General features: G+C 41.1%; 1 protein-coding gene across 1 annotated transcript; it reads left to right on the top strand.

The window, feature by feature from the left end:
* Positions 1–3,531: 3,531 nt before the first annotated feature.
* LOC135497212 (basement membrane-specific heparan sulfate proteoglycan core protein-like) lies at positions 3,532–17,278 on the top strand. Its single transcript, XM_064786957.1, has 19 exons — positions 3,532–3,687; positions 4,737–5,063; positions 5,465–5,809; positions 6,226–6,471; positions 7,203–7,475; positions 7,635–7,964; positions 8,489–8,755; positions 8,917–9,246; positions 9,860–10,177; positions 10,650–10,913; positions 11,490–11,780; positions 12,108–12,398; positions 12,760–13,194; positions 13,728–13,820; positions 14,393–14,452; positions 14,685–14,753; positions 15,300–15,554; positions 15,924–15,982; positions 16,304–17,278. Exons 1-19 carry the CDS (start codon positions 3,618–3,620, stop codon positions 16,352–16,354), a joined length of 4,374 nt encoding a protein of 1,457 aa, XP_064643027.1. The 5' UTR covers positions 3,532–3,617; the 3' UTR covers positions 16,355–17,278.
* The last annotated feature ends 591 nt before the right edge of the window (positions 17,279–17,869 follow it).

Raw genomic sequence — 17,869 nt, 5'->3', positions numbered from 1 at the left:
GCTCCGGATGCATTTTTTTGTTGTAGAAATACCGGCCGTAGCGGCAAAGTACGATATGAGCGACCCCTATTGGAATCTGAGGTATACACTTGAGAACGTAACAATCGGCATTCTTTGGGCAAGTAATCATGCCATTAATTTCTACCTTTACGTGGTGGCTGGTGGGAGGAAGTTTCGACAAGACATCAGAGAGGTTTCACGAAAGTTGGCATGTTGCTGTCAGATGAAAACACGTTGAAAACTCCCAGCAAAATATTTGAAATAGAAACTAGGAGGTGACGGAATATCTTTGTATTGGATTGATCCCTCCTTTTGTCAATCAAATCAAAATTGACCCATTTGCGAAATGCTCTGCTACATGAAAGGGAATCTTTGTGGTTTCGCCAACTGGTGGAATGTTACGAACTTGCGTGTTTGTTCGTTTTAGAAAAACTATCATTTACATGTATATAACTTCCTGATCGACATTCTCCAAGCGTCGTCAATGGTGATCATCGTTGCCAAGTCTCACTCGACCTACTGTGACCTACGTGACAATTTCAGCGGGTGCATGTTAATTGGACATTTGGCCCGGTGCCCGCGAGATTGTCTGATCAAATCACTGCCTCAACCCAACTATTGTCCCAGTTTCTTGAGTTCGTCCTGTCCCAAGAGAAACTTCCCGTCACACTTAGTAGGATGCTTTTTCCGACTTCCTGCAAATGCCTAAGTGTGAACCAATTCAAACACTCAGAGTGAGCTAATTAGTGTCGGGTTCACATCTCATTAACCCCATTCAACATAGGATTTTTCTTTATTGCCCTATTTTGGGAAGCCCTGATATTTCTACAGATTTCTTCGAAATCGGACTTTTGGCAGATAAATCAGGAAAAGTTAGAGAAACCACTGAAAACTCGGAAAAAGCATCCTGCTAGTGATACCTCTTGCCGCCTGAGTGCCTCGCGTCCCTGGAGAAACTGTCCGTAATTCTTGCCTCAAGAGAGGTTACCCGTATTCAAGTCTCTTGTGTTCGTCCAAGGAGGTGGAAACTGCACCTTCCGATATACTATCATGCGAAACAAATGGTAGAGGAGACAAGTACAAAACCATGTTCATATCATATTGCAGCACGCCCTGACACCGGTCACTGGATTGCAGCACTGTTTATTCTATCACAGGTTAGCGCTGCCATCCAGTAACCCTAAAACAGTTTCAATTGGTTCAAAGCAAGAATAAATATCACTTTAGTAAGGTCAAACCGGGTCACATTACAGCGGAATCGAAGATTTGAAAAAAAAAATTTTTTTAAGAAAATCACATTGACGGCATTTGTTCCGAGCATTTTTGCTGCGTACATTAGTGAATATCACACATGCAAAACACACGCCTCTGCAATATATGCTAATACAGACTGATTTGATACAGTAAAATCATTCCTATGGGGTCAATGATAAGGCCTGAGCTATCATGCATCATAGGTCCCATCACTGACCCATTAGAACGGATTTTAGAGTATGTTGTATCATATATGTGCGGAGAATGCAGCATCACGCCAGCATTGGTTTCCCCAGCTCCCATCTGCAGTAATGTTTACGCGTTCTTTATGCAGCAAAACATCTTCTTGCATTCAGAGCGATAGAAGCCCAAAGAGAGCACATACACGATGTAATTAGAACTATAATTAGCGAAGTGAAAGGCGGCCGTAAATTCGAATAACTCTCTGATGAATTGGACAGCGCTTTCTGAAGTCTGCTGCCAGCCCGTGACGTCTCCGATATATGAAATCATGCCGACTGTGGTAAGAGGAAGCATGGTGATAATATAGATGGTCGACACAAGAAATAGATTACGAAGTATCACCATGTCTCTTTTCGAGTTAGAGCTCCCCTGCTTTTCTTTTGATAGGGATTCGCGAGACCTAAACAGTCCTTCAAGGAGTAAGACATCTAGGACGATGAGGACGACAATTGGCAGGACTGTGTAAATGCCCTTGGTTGTTGTGATAAGGAGTATGAGTTGCCAAGTTGACGAGGGTGCCGGAGCACAGACATTGCCGCCGTTGAAGGCTTTACTTGGGATGAGCGTATACAACGGGAGAGGAAAAATGCCACAGATCGAGGAGAAAATGACAATAGTGATAAGCAACTTCCTACGAATCGAGGGTGTGAATATTGCAACAACTTTCAGTGGGTTTCTGATTGCCACGCAGCGTTCAATACAGAATATTATCAGGGTCCAAGCCGACATCATCCCACAAGCGTATATGATGAAAATCTGAAACTTGCAATGGCCTGCGGTGTATGCTTCGGGGATATAAAAGGCGCCATGCGAAAATGCAAAGGTTGCTTCGTCTAGCCATCCGCTCAGTCCGATACAGAGGACTGCTAAGTCGTACATGGCGATTGGCGCCAGGTAGCTGGTTGTGACATTGTCCTGGCGCCGAAGCCTCCAGAACACCACAGTCGACAACACCTTCCCGAAAATTCCCGAGGCGAGTATCACCATGGTGATATAAATGCCGAATTGTTTGACGAATTTCCGGAAAACAATCAGGAGGCTGGCGCCGCTGTCGTCCAAGATTAAAGTTGTGACTTCATTTGCTTCCATTGTCACATCCCTGAACAATTGCCTCGTAAAGATGACCATGGTTTCACCTTAAGAGGAAAATATAGGCCCGGCAGGAAATCGCCGAAAGTTACGTCCGCAATTAGAGTTATGCTGATCTTCACTCACTATCTCTGCTCGATTATGTTGCCTACCACAAGACAGTGGGATTTAGTATGAAACAATAAAAGGGAGAAAATGTTATGAGTAGGTTATTTCGGAGATTTTTCTCTGACATCTCTCAGTGGAGATCACAAGTTGCCAGCACTTGTAGAACATCCCCTCCGAAAGCAAAACTGGGAGGTACTGAGTGATGAACACACAATCTACCAGCCAAATAAAAACATCTTCCCTTCTGATTTGCAATGAATGATCGGTTTTGCTCCGCTCTATTTCTATCAGGCAAGGATAAGGATGTCGCAGACTACCATGTGATAGCCCATCAACAAGCAATTACAACACCAGTTCTTGTTTCATCTCTGCATTTCACGCTTCGAAATTGTTGCCAGACCGCATATATCAGACTTTAGTTGCGTTGACACAATTGTTAGCTCAGGTGTCCCGTCTAAATATGGGGAAAGATCTCATATCATACGCGCGCTACATACAACCCGGAAGTCAGTCCGTGAAAATGACACCCAATTTTTTTTTGTGCTTACAAAACTTTGCACTGCGCGCACGTGATGTATTATCGCTATCGATCAGCGGTAATATCATTCAAAGTATGGTTATCGGGTTATCGTGTTATACCCAAAGTGGCATTCACGTGATGTACAATATAGTGTGCAGAGTCATTCGAATTCCTTCGACTTCCTGGTACCGGCATTGAATGGCACATTGCCCAGTTCACCCAATCAACTTTAAAAATACATGTACATAAACGATATTGTCAAAGTATATATAAGTCGAGCGTATTTTTGATATTGTGAATAAGGACCTAGGTATAAATTCAGTCATAGCACTTTGTGCCGATCATCAGAACAAGTGAGGTGAAGGAGCCGTCCGCTGAGCATGGTTTACTATCGAAATAAACTATGGCTATCGATATCTTCACCGTGAGCTGCGCATGTATCCTACTTTCGGCACCACTGGTTCATCCTATTGGTGAGTAATCACTCAGAGTCATTTATCATACAATGTGAAAATCCCTTATCGTACACGACTGTAGTTCTCATTGGTGAGTAATCACTCAGAGACATTTATCATACAATGTGAAAATCCCTTATCGTACACGACTGTAGTTCTCATTGGTGAGTAATCACTCAGAGACATATATCATACAATGTGAAAATCCCTTATCGTACGCGACTGTAGTTCTCATTGGTGACTTATCACTCAGAGACAGCTATCATACAATGTGAAAATCCCTTATCGTACACGACTGTACTGAGTTCTCATTGGTGAGCTATCACTCAGAGACATCTATCATACAATGTGAAAATCCCTTTCGTACACAACTGTAGTTCTCATTGGTGAGTAATCACTCAGAGACATTTATCATACAATGTGAAAATCCCTTATCGTACATGTATTTGTTATGGCTTTTGTCTAATCGTTTAATGATGGTGATTTTTAATCTCACCACATTTTGGCCCGTCTTGTCTCTCAGATCGCTATCAAGCGAATCATGAACTAACTAATACTCACGCTGGTTCAAATGCACCCTTGAAGCAGTCAAATGATTGAATTGAATAGATTTTTTCAAATAGATTATCTAAGTTGTTGTTATTCCGATTTCTAAGGCATTCTTTCTGAGAACAAATATGCCAAATTTGCGCGGTGTGTAACCGGCGAGCACCAGTGCTCTGAAAATTTTAGTGACCACTGTTTTTTATTCATTGAAATTAATAATCATCTTGTGCATCACCTGAGACAAAAACAAATATACGGAGAGTGACATTTCTAAACCCTTGAAATATTCCTTTATATAAATAATCAATAAAGAAGGACTGTTTTCCAGTTGGAACTGTTTTTCTTAAAACATGTACTGGACATCATCATTGCGACGGGATAATTGGTACAAAACAAAGACATTAGATACATTGTAAATTGATGTGTTTGGGAATGAAGGAGTGAATGTCACTGAGTGACCTTTTTCTCTCGGGACGAGTCAGGTTAGACGTAAATACAACAAAATTTCGATAATGTTTCAGTTCTGCCAAAGAAACCAGTTTTATCTGGATTTGAACCTGCTGCTATCGGCTCCTACCGTGAACTCGTCTGTGATGCGTCTCAACCTGATGCCGGGACCATAACGTATCAATGGTATACATACTCGATTGCTAATGGTGTAGAGAATTGGGAACCCAAAGGACCCATTGGTACAAGTCAGAAGTATATCTTTAATCCAGTGACTGAGAAGAAAGTGTTCCACCCAGGTACCCCGGCAGAGCCTGTCAGTGGCAAGTACCTGTGTCGAGCATCGAACTCGGTCGGAACAAGAGACAGCGAATGGGGAGATCTGTATGTCTATACACCATGTGAGTTATTCAATAATATAGGCTTCTGAGAAGTAAATGTCCACGTCCTTGCGGGCGTTCTAACAAAGGTTTTACATAAAACTATGTCAAATGAAATAAAATAAGAGGTTCTTTAGCTCAGTAAAATTATGTATAGATAGAGTTTGATATATATTTTACAGCAATCTCGCTGTGTTTTTAGTATTTCATTTTTCATAACGATGCCTCGAATGGAAAGGTAGCCATTATCGAGTGATTGTTCTCCGACTAGAGACTCTTGTGATTCCTCCATTACAATGAAGTTTCTTCGCTTATTTTATTAAATGAATTACATAATTCTCACAAATAGAGACTAGACCCAATAGGTCAAATAAAAAAGTCAGTTCTTACTTTCTCTCTGTTGCCATTTCTTTCACTTTCAGGTTCATTGTTTACTGTGAGTGTTTCACCACCCAAACCTGCCATCGGAAGTACATTCACCCTCAACTGTTACATACCCAATCCAAGTGGGTTTACTGTGAAGTGGTTAAAGAGGAATGATACTTCATCTCCAGTTGAAGATGTAGCTGCAGCGAATAAGAAGGGATGCCAAGCTCCAAGTAACCCACGCTACAGTTGGAGCAGCTGTAGTCCACCAAGCATCACATCACTGACAAAGACATTCAATCTACAAGTCACCAATGCTCAGCCTTCTGATTCTGGTTACTGGATTTGTCAGGATGTTAGTCTGAGCTGCTGGAGTGACCCAGTCAAGCCAGTGGTGCAAGGTAACGCATTTCTTCGCCCTTTTTGTTATCAAATAACTTTCGCCTGTATAAAAGAACGGAGGGCTTGCAACTAAAATATTCATTTACACCGATGACTGGTTTATCTACACCGAAGACTGTTTCGTAATTTTCAGTACGTATTTCAGGTAGCTACAAATAGCTGCAAATACTATGGCCAGTTATGTGTATATACATTTTGTATGTTACTTCTTTTGGGAGCCCATACTACAATAGCCAGAGCATCATTTGGTCGTGCTGCCAGTGCATCGTGAAAAATATAGAAGCCAAGTAAAATACCACGATTAAGTGAAAGTCAGAGACCAACAAAATTGAATACGATTTGCCAGTCTAAGTCAAGATACGAGAAGGGTATTGGTATTCCAAACCACCCTCAACAATCAAATTAATTTTTTCAGCGCCGCCAGGCACACCACAGATCCGCGGGTTCCCATCTGGACCAGTCATTGCTGGAACACTCAACTTGAAGTGTGTAGCCTCGCCTCCTGGAGATACCTACGATTGGTACAAAGATGGTACACTGGTTACAACATCATCAAGTTACGACTTCCAAGTGACGAAGGAGAGTGCTGGTGTTTACAAGTGTGTGGCGAGAAATGCTGTCGGGTCTGCCAGTAGCACAGACAAGACACTGGTTGTTTATTGTAAGTTCTGTTGTTATTCGCATTTTGATAAAGCACATACATACAGAGATAAAAATGGACAAGGTTAGATACAGTATTTCCTCAACACAGACTTATAAGACGTGTGCATATCTATGTAATAAACGGATACTTTATTGTTGAAAGCCCGGAATGCCTGTTGTTAGACATGATAAAGGTGAAAAGACATCATAAACGTGTGCTTTGTGTTTGTTGGATTGACTCCAGCAGGCGGATCGTCACCAAACTTTGTATTGGTAGTCTAAGACGGGCCAGTGTCCTTTCGAAGTCCAATTTTAGACTTTCAGTTGACTATATATTAACAATACCTCAACTCTTTATTCTTCGATCTCTTGGTCTATTGATATATCATCGATGAGGACATCTGAGGGAAGAGTTTACTGTGTGATATTCCATCTGGATAATCAGGTCATACACATCGTGTGTGAATGCCTGGTCATATCAATAAACACTATAGTTTGTGCCATACTTCTGACTGACGATCACTCCTGATCCACACCGGCATGTATGATGAATTGGAGCACCTTATACGACTGAACGCTAATCTTCAAATCATCCTAACATGAGATTTATGACGCGAAAGGAACATTAACGACACTCACTTGTTAATGTTTTGACTATCAAACAGTAAGGCCACTTTGACAATACAAAACCCTAAATATTTTCAAGCAGAATACCCTCAGTAATTCTTACAGCGATAATCATCATTTCAGACAAACCTGATTCCGTTGACGTGTCATCTGGAAAGACCTCATCCTATGTTGGGGAGACCGACAAGTTCACCTGCACAGTCTCTGGCGGCAACCCCACCCCGACCGTGAAGCTGTATTTCAAGAGGTTAGGCCGAACACCAGTAGAGGTCACCCAAAGTCATGATAGGGTGATGGCTAAAGAAGACAACCAGGCTGAGTACTACTGCGAGGCGAAGGTCACTGGGTATCCCGCCCTCGATATGACTTCAAGCAGGAAGACATACAGCGTAACATGTACGTTTTATCTCTTGCGAAATTTCAGTCTACTTCTGCATTAAGAGCGTGAGGAAAGTGTTATAAATCTCTAACTCGGCCATTTTAAAGTATTGTTTTTCCCGATAGATAAAAATATGAATAAGAAGGCGAAGATAATTTTTAGCCATTCCTTTTCAGTTTCAAACACCAAGGTTTCCTTTCTCAATAACCCGACCGCTGCTGTCCAGGTTGGTCAGGTTAAGAAGTTCACATGTGAGACGGATGAGAGTAACCCAGTTACCTACATCAAGTGGTATCAATATAGTACTGGTTCTTCGCGGCGAAATGTCACAACCGGAATCTCATTATCCGAGAGGAATGGTGCGTATGGTGGAATGATCAGGATCAGTGAGTGGTCTGTAACTGCAACAAAGGCAATGGATGGTGGAACGATAAGATGTATGTCCACCTACTCCCTGACTGGTCATGACTTTACGACGAATGCCGATACTGCAATGTATGTAAAATGTGAGTAGATGAACCAACTTGTACAGAACCGAGAATCTGAAGTGCTGACTAACACCATTAGGAGGCTTTTTCCGACGTCTTAACGGTTTCTCTCACTTTTTTTCCTGAGAAATCCAACCTTTCAGGGAAAAGTCGGACGAGGTCACGTTAAACTTTTATCGGATAAATCAGGAAAAAGTTAGAGAAACCGTTATAAGAAGTCGGAAAAGCCTACAAATAATGTAAGATTATAGATCAGTTATCGTTATGTACTTGTCATTATTCGTATATACCATACTTGTGACTGATGATCACTTCTGATCCACGCCGGCATGTATGACGAATTTGAGTACAATAGACGACCGAATGCTAATCTTCAGATCATCCTAACATGATATTTGTGACGAGATAGGAACATTAAGAACACTCACTTGTTAATGTTTTGAATATCAAACAGTAAGGCCACTTTCACAATACAAAACCCAGCTAAATGTATTCAAGCAGAATACCCTCAGTAATTCTTACAGCGATAATCATCATTTCAGACAAACCTGATTCCGTTGACGTGTCATCTGGAAAGACCTCATCCTATGTTGGGGAGACCGACAAGTTCACCTGCACAGTCTCTGGCGGCAACCCCACCGTGAAGCTGTATTTCAAGAGGTCAGGTGGAACACCAGTAGAGGTCACCCAAGGTCAAGACAGGGTGATGGCTAAAGAAGACAACCAGGCTGAGTACTACTGCGAGGCGATGGTCACTGGGTATCCCGCCTTCGATATGACTTCAAGCAGGAAGACATACAACGTAACATGTACGTTTTATTTCTTGCGAAATGTCAGTCTTCTTCTGCATTTAATGAGCGTGAGGAAATTGTTATAAACCTCTAACTCGGCCATTTTAAAGTATTGTTTGTGCCGATAGATAAAAATATGGAAAAGAAGGCGAAGATAATTTCTAGCGATTCCTTTTCAGTTTCAAACACCAAGGTTTCCTTTCTCAATAACCCGACCGCTGCTGTCCAGGCTGGTCAGGTAAAGAAGTTCACATGTGAGACGGACGAGAGTAACCCAGTTACCGACATCAAGTGGTATCAACATAGTACTGGTTCTTCGTGGCGAAATGTCACAACCGGAATCTCATTATCCGAGAGGAATGGTGCGTATGGTGGAAAGATCAGGATCAGTGAGTGGTCTGTAACTGCAACAAAGGCAATGAATGGTGAAACTGTAAGATGTGCGTCCACCTACTCCCTGACTGGTCATGACTTAATGACAAAGGCCGATACCACAATGTATGTAAAATGTGAGTAGATGAACCAACCTTTACAGAACCGAGAATCTGAAGTGCTGACTAACACGAGTACAATGTTCATGTAGGAGGCTTTTTCCGACTTCTTAACGGTTTCTCTAACGTGTTTTCCCTAGAAATCCGACATTTCGGGGAAAAGTCGGACAAAGTCACACTTTTGTCGGATAAATCAGGGAAAAGTTGGAGAAACCGTTAAGAAGTCAGAAAAGCATCCACAACGTGTAAGATGAGTCATCGTTATGTACTGGTACATGTGGTTATTTGTTCCATTCTTACAAGAATGTTTGTAAAACAATATGAGTAGATGAACAACGTAGGATAAAATATGAATTTATTGTAAAATGGATTTAAAAGTTCTGGCAGCAAATTCGAACGACACCATGTGGTAACGTCAATATCAAGTATAAGACAGCAACTCATTCGCAAATAACGCATTTCTGAACATGTTTTCGAAACATCTTTACCGTGATGGAGATTATTCGATGAAAAATAGCAAACAAACCCTTGACAGCAGGTAATAAACCCAACATGCATATCAGTTTGTTTCGTGCAATCTATGCGTTACCTACCATTCTGTTCAGAATATCACTCCACCTTCCACTTGCAGTTAACCCATCAAATATAACTTTGCTACAAATACCACCGACAGTGATCTACGAGGGGAAACTGATCACGATCATCTGTGAGGCAGACAGCGCCAACCCGGTTGCGAATGTAACGTTCCACCGGAAAAGGACAGGAGGAACCTGGGAGCAACTGGCGTCGGGAATAACATCTGTAGTTAGAGCGGCAGAATACAAGGGCAAGATTCGAAACAGTACTTTGGTTGTGACAGCCAATAGGTTGGACACACAGACTGTGTTCAAATGCGAGGTTCGTGATGGGTCATTCCAGATGGAACAGACAACTACAGTTAATGTATATTGTACGTATTAGTTCTGCAAAACAGTGAAGTTTACATCATATGTTACAGTGTTTCTCCGCATTAGTTGAAGCGAACGTAATGTGCTGTAAAATGTATCTAGACATGTGCAGACACTGAATGAATTGCTCCTTGTAAAAACATTGAATGAGAATTATGGTTTCCAAATTATGATATGCATTCACGATATCGAGATTGTACAAACACTCTTGGCCGGAGTGGTATGGTTCACTTTGTCACTTGTCGGGATTCACTTGTCGCGGGTTAACTGACTTAGGTCTGAAAACACGACGTGAGGGTGAGAAATTACAACGCGAATCGCATGTAGCCCGCTCTTTGCAAATGACTTGTTCGGTTTCATGTCACGCATGAAAAGTGAACAGTGACATGTAACATGTGAAAACGTAACTCTATAAATCACAGCCTTACTCACTATTGATATTTCCATGCCTATAAATTGTGATATTATTTTCAGACCCAGCAAACGTCGTATTATCATTAGCCTCGACTACAGTGAAAGAAGGCGATACTGTCACATTGACATGTGAAGCAAGAGGGGGTAACCCGACATCGTACACCTACATATGGTATTATAACTGGATACAAATACCGAATATGACTTCAAGACAATACAGAATATCATCAATACAGTACAACAGGAGTGGAGAGTATCGCTGTCGTGCGGTCAACTATTCTCCAGGCGGCATAGCTGATGCAATATTAAAATTGGATGTTTTATGTGAGTACGAAGAACTTGCAGAACTGTTTCAGTGTATTTCGAAGCATTGCATATGAAATTTAAAATTGGTCTGATGGGTTGGCAAGTGATATGAATCTTCAATGGTTAAATTATTGGTTAGCAAGAAAAAGCACATATTCTCAGAATGCCCACCAAATGATAAATACAGGAACTCCGTAGATACCATGTTACACAAAGTTAACATGACAAAGGAATAATATTGATTGTCTTTTGAATCTAAGCCGAAGCTGAAATTGTGGAAGATTCATCTAACTCAAACTATCTTCTGATGTCTCGATGTCTCGGTTGCCCCAAGACAGCTCTATCATACTGGGTTTGCAGAGTCTGTGCTAATCTAAAGGACATGCCTCATTCATCTAACTGTTGATTGCGGAAGTAAGTTTGTTATGTCAGTTAATGGCAACGCTGCAGGATTTTCGACCCTTAACAGTTATTCATTACCCGATATATCCTGACTGACAGAAAATCGTATTCCTACTAAAGGCAGACGTGAAGGGCGGGTTCCAAGTTTGAATGAGTAAGTTGTTCTCACTGTCCAGTTTCATACACTTGCAGACAAAGCAAAATGGGATCCCAAACTGCCGAGACTCCTCACCGTTGCGAGCAAACCATTACGACCAGTCAGGTTTACACTCCATGTCATCGCCAACCCTCGACCAACGAATGTTACGTGGTATCACCCAAATCACAAGATGGCAACTGGGGAAAGCTTCATCCCCGGGGAAGAAAGTGGGACATACACACTGAGCAAAGGATCTGTAGGGACTCCAGACTATGGAAACTACACCGTCAAAGTGACTAATTCTGTTGGAATGACATATTTTGTTTTTGAGCTGCTACGGCCAGGTATAAAACAAGTGTTTCGCCAATGATATTTCCTGAAACATTTCAGCAATAGCAATGATAGTATTTTCAAGTGCCGCAATTTTCACTATTGTTCGAAAATATTAATGAATGGTTATCACTGAAATGCTTCAAAATTATTACTTTTCTGTTTCTTTCGGATTTTTTTCATTTCTTCCTAACGCACATGTAACTCAAGCGCACATGTAACTCGTACCACTAGCGGTGAAATTCCTCTTATAAAGCGCAGCCAAGTGCACTGCATGTGATGCATTTACTGCACTGTGATGTTATACATTTTAAATATAGATTCCCATATTATTGTTCTAGGTCCGCCACGCATTCCCTGCTGTATGAAATCCCACCGAGTTACAGCAGTATCAGTGACCTTGATCTTTAAGAGTAACTTCAATGGCGGATCACAACAGCAGTTCACCATCGAGAGCAAAAACGGAAGCACCATCGACAGATACATCAATATAGCAGACCCGGGCTTTGCGAAAGATGTAGTGAGAAAAATAGCAGGACTGAAGAGCAATTCGATGTATGAATTCCGGGTGAAAGCGGACAACGAATATGGTAGCAGTGGCTATGGGGGCGTACTTACAGTACACACACCAGGTATCGGATTTTCCGTTTATCGTTGATGTGATAATCCGGCCTTCCTACCATTGGGCCGACTGGAGAATTTGTTGGCGACGAAGCGGTCAAAAATCGCATGATTTGGTCAATGCATTTGCTCTCCAACCTTTCTAAAGGTTTGGAATTAGTATTAACATACAAATTGACGGTGCAGGGCCAAATGAACTGCATCAATTGCTTTGGTATGTTTGCAGAATCCACGCAGTTTCTCACTAGACACGTATCAAGCGCAATTTTGCGAAGTAAAAAACATGCTAGACGTATCCTAGTTTGGTCGTTTAACCTTAGCTTACGTAAGGTGCTCTTGTCCATTCTAAAACACTCTCATTTGTTCTTTCAGCTGCTCCAAGTATCCCCACATTTACGATCACTCGGAAAGGACTATCGTTGACCGTGGTGTTCTCGGCGTCTATGACAGGGCCCTTCACCAAGTTTGAACTCAAGTTCTGTGGGCCGGGGCGGACGCCAAAAACGACAGGATGCACTGGATCTTTCGTCCCTATCCAAGATTCTGCAAAAACAAATTACACAATTCATGTGACACATGCGACAACGACTTATGTCTTCTATTTGGATTTTTATGATGGGGATGATGTTGTTTATAGTTCAGGTCCTGTGCACCCTGAGAATGTTGGACGAACAACGACCGTGCCTGCTGGAAGTAGTCCTGATGATGGCATGATAGCTGGTGTGGTTGTTGCCGTCGTCATAGTTGTAGCTGTGGTCGTGGTCGTGGTTGTCGTTCTACATAGGAGCAATATGGCATGCTTCGCTGGTAGGTTTTAATATTAGAGAATGCATTTTGATACAAACCTGATGGTAAAACCTAAGAAATTAGCCTACCAGTGATATGTTGGCGTTGTTGTTTAATACTAAAGATACAAATAGTTTGGTTAATTTATCTTTGCCTTACCATGTTTTAATGAAAACCTTGACAATTCAGTGTGGCGGCCAATGTGGTTGAATCGTGTTAAGCCATTTTCGTCCTAATATTTTATATATACTGATCTATGGACGCTCACACTCGAGAAGTGCACCCTACGGTGACTGCAGAGATAGCCTCGCTTTCAATTTGTGCACTGGAGGTGGAAGTTTCAAATGCACATCTCGAACAATCCCGTGAGCTCGGCTTAGGCCTTACTCTGAAATATTTATTTGACCCGTCAGATTTAAGCCTGTGCATGAGCACAGTCAATTACATGTATTATTGGCCAGGCCGAGGTGCTTGGTAAATCAAGATCTCGCGAACGGGCCACCCCTGATGATACACTCAACTCTGGTTTAACCCTAATTTTTGCCGTTTAATAGGGCGAAATAAACCTGAAGGATCTAATCGGGGCGATGAGAGAATTGGCACTCCGCAACCTGAATCCGTTTTTCACGTCAACAGGGCATTTGAAGGTAAATATTTTAGTTTATAATGAGTTTAAAATGCAGGGTGGTATGGTTGCGGGATCATATTAAATGTAGATACATGATTGGTATATGTTATGGAAGGCTGCCGACATAGGCTTTATTATGAATATGCCACGTCTCTCTTCCTTGATGGCTGTGATTGCCCTTAGACCATTTGGACCAGTTGATTACGACTAAAGGTTGAGAAAGTCACCACCATTTTTATTTGGCTGAATCTTGAAATCCTAAAGCGACTAGAACTTCTTCAAAAAGAAGTGAATGCCAATTTCAAGGGGGAAGTATGTTCTTTGGTTTCCAGAGAACAGTCTCCTATGAAATGGGCATTCGCTTAATCTTGAAGGATCTGGTTGCTTTAGGTTTTCGTATTCTTGCAAAAGAATAGAGTGCCTATGGTCAACTCTTAAGATAGCATCTACTTATAAAGACACCATATGTCTTGTACAGGGTATAGATTTGCAGATTCTGTTAATTAGCATTGTTTAAAAATCGCACATGCATGTGTTAAGAGATAGCCATGCTTACAATGCTAACATTTCCTCTATCCCTCCCTTCACTAGGTGACGATACTCAACCTGAGCCGGTTTATGTGAATGATCCTAAACAGGATTTTGTTAAAGGAAAGTATCTACCTTTTTTACCATGTACTAGTACCGGACGTACGACATATCCGCCGTAACGCACGCACTCTCTTCGTCCGCCCGCCAATTTCAACCGAGTTTTACTTTATTTAATGATTTTGCACACGCTTTTTCAAAGGGTGTTATTACAAAGTAGCCTACAAAACTGAGACTAGCGGGTTTCCAGTATCCGGTATTTAAAACTAACGCCTTTTGGTTAATATTGTTTCAGAAGTGATCTACGATGATGTGAATCTGACCGGGAAGCCAAGTGGCGAAGATGCTGCTCGGAAAATCGAAGGTCGGTGAATATGTCATGTGTCGTTCAATGCCATTGTACATTTTTTTACCCCTTATCTCGCGGTCAAAAGAATCCAGGACTCGCCGAATACACGGTCTATTGTCTCTAAACAAAAGCCATTTTTCTACTCTCTTATCAAATGGTTATCAGGGCAAATCTTCATAATACTTCGACCGATCAAACCCTTCTCGGGAATGGTCAGAAAGGTATCATAAGTTCATTTAATGCATCCCCTTCTAGATAGACTGTGCTATTGGCCATTATTCGCCATGAATACCAGTTGTGCCAAGTAGTCTATTGGACATAATATTATCTTATTTAGGCGTTAGCATATCCTTTATTGCGTTTGTAGAAACTAAACGACGGGTTCACTGGCAATATAACCAATTCAATGGTAGATTAATAGCGGAATTGGCAAGTTTTAATACAGGCGATACTGTAATCTATTGCACCAGCTGCAAACGCGGTATCATAATCCTCATAAAATCTTCAGTGGAACATCTTTATCATTTTTAGTATTGCTACAAACTTTGAGAATTCTTTCAGATATGTCAGTCAAAGATTTCAAACAGTGGCTCCATTCAAAATACGTGACAGAATCAACTTACGAACGACTAGCTAAGAACGGGTTCAACGAGGCAAGGTTCTTCGTCATATTACAAAGAGAAGACGACATCAAGGAGATGCATATCAAGCCCTTGGCTCAGGAGGCCTTGATACGCAAATTGGTGAAGGATATCAATGAGACCAGGCAGAGTACGAGTGAGAGCAGCGAAGGAAAGAAACCTGGAGGTCCCACAGGCAAGTACCACTATCAGGCGTATAAACGTCAGTCTGGGTTGTTGTATTGAGGGCGGTCATTGCAAGCATAACTAAATGTGCGCAACACGCTTTCAGCGTATTGCAAACGCTTACTAATGTAAGTCCCTGACGCTATACTGGAGCTTATTTAAATAGTTGCATCATCAGTGGTTCACGGAGTCGCAATGTTGTATGAAGGCGGAAGTAATACTTATGCAATTGATACCGAAAAAAAATCGATTCCTTCCCTACGGGTTCCAGAACTTGGCGGGCGATTTTGGATGGCCGTTTCCTAAGTGTATACCCGATCATGCATCAGAAATATTTTTTTAAAAAAGATAAGATTCTCACCTTCATGACTCTTTTTAGCTGGAGAAGAAAATCCGTATGATGAAATGGAAAATCAATATGCCGCCTTGGACATCAAGGTAAGACAATGACAGCCGTTTCAACACTGAGCCTTAGCAATATGTTCTTTAAAATAACAATCTATACAAATTTGAATATTTCTGCCTATACATTTTTTTTCTATATATGTTATCTGCAAATCTTTGCCGTATTTGTCCTTTAATTGTCTTACTTCTAGCACTTCCATTGCAGGACACAGCTGCACTTTTATTTGCCCAATGGGTTTTGAATCTTTGAATTCCATGATTCTGTGAACTACCAAGATGTCAGACAAACTAGTTGACGCGAAGCTGACGGTTTCTAGAGTCATTTTGACATAAGATTATTATCTTACTTTACAGCCTGATGTGACCGCCAACCAGACGTATGCTGAATTGAAGCCATTAGCATGAAGCCAGAAAATGGAGATGTTAAGCGGTCACTATAAAGCGGTTTGTGTCGGTCACACAGAAAATAGAAAAAAAGCCTTCTGTTACCATGATTCAAGAGGTCAGCAAAGGTGCTTCACAACCAGATAACTCTCAGATGATATATTTTTCCTGGGATGTAGACCTGTATACATTGTTCCTGTTCCTACTTCATCAGCATGGTGTATGGACATTAAGAAGCATGACATATAATCATGCTCAAGCCAAAAAAATCGAACTCTGTGTCTTGAAGTGGACGAAAATGGCTTATTATGTCTTCCTTTCTTTCATTTGGTTTCAACTGAAAATGTAGTACCAGGACTTTGAGCAGCTTACAGCAGATGATCATGAGGTCGTTGCAAAAACACCTTCGGTATTCAAAGGAATGCAATCCATTTGCACACACATACATACTGCTTCATGTTTGTTCTCCCCCTTTGTTTCGTTTAGGAATACGCATTATTCAAAATACGAAATGTGTACATGGAGTAAATATTTGTAAAATAAGGTAGAACCTCTCTATTAAGGACACTGTTGGGACTGACAAATACTGTCCTTAATAGAGAGGTGTCCGGATAAGAGAGGTCAAATTGAATTGTTGCAACCAATTTGGGACTTAAAGTAGTGTCCATAATAGAGAGGTGTCCACTAAGGGAAGTTCCACTATACTAAGATAGCAGAAATTGGTATGTTAGCCAATACGTTTTCCCATTCAGTATATCAATTTACCTATTCAAGAAAAATCGTGTTCAAAATCATCAGTTGTGTATACTTGTCATCTATAGTAGTGAATAAAACTTGTGTGTACATTAATTAGGCAAACTCTAATATTCATATAACTTGATTTGTTTTATATGTTTGCATATGTAAAATGTATGTCTCGTGCACACTGATGTACACAAAACTCTCTTATTTGGAGGAATTAAACAACCTAACTACACTTGAGCAATGAAAGCATATATTCAACACATGATCACATCAATGGTTCTAAATCATCCGTCTTAGACTTGATGTAACCAGAGTCTTAGAAAGACTCTGATGTAACAAAGAAAAAAAGAACAAAAAGTGGAGAATATTTGGCCACATGATGTGCAAATTATTCTCCACTTTTTGTGATCGTTTTCCTCCTTATTCAGCGTCTAAAACAGATAAATTCTAACTGTTGCTAGGCATATGGTTAAAAACATGTTTTCATCACTCAAACGAACTTAGAGATATGCAAATTTGGTGAAAAAAACTTCATTCGATCGAGCCCTTTGACCATTTCGAAGGCAATCTTGACACTAGAGGCGCTGATTTCAATCAATCAATCAATGTTGGCATTTGTAGAGCGCTCTAATTACTCAGCGAGTGGGTATTCTGGTGCGCTTTTTTCCGCAAAGGCAACTGCAAAAAGATGGGCCTTTAGAAGGGACTAGATAGTCTGGAAGGAATCAATGTTACGGAGCTTTTGCGGCAGCTGGTTCTACAGTTTTGGACCAGCTACCGTGAAGGAACGAC

This window comes from Lineus longissimus, chromosome 12 (genome assembly GCF_910592395.1).
Source record: "Lineus longissimus chromosome 12, tnLinLong1.2, whole genome shotgun sequence".
Lineage (NCBI taxonomy): Eukaryota > Metazoa > Nemertea > Pilidiophora > Heteronemertea > Lineidae > Lineus > Lineus longissimus.
Note: the sequence above shows the minus strand (reverse complement) of the source record. Positions and strands in the feature narration are given on the sequence as shown.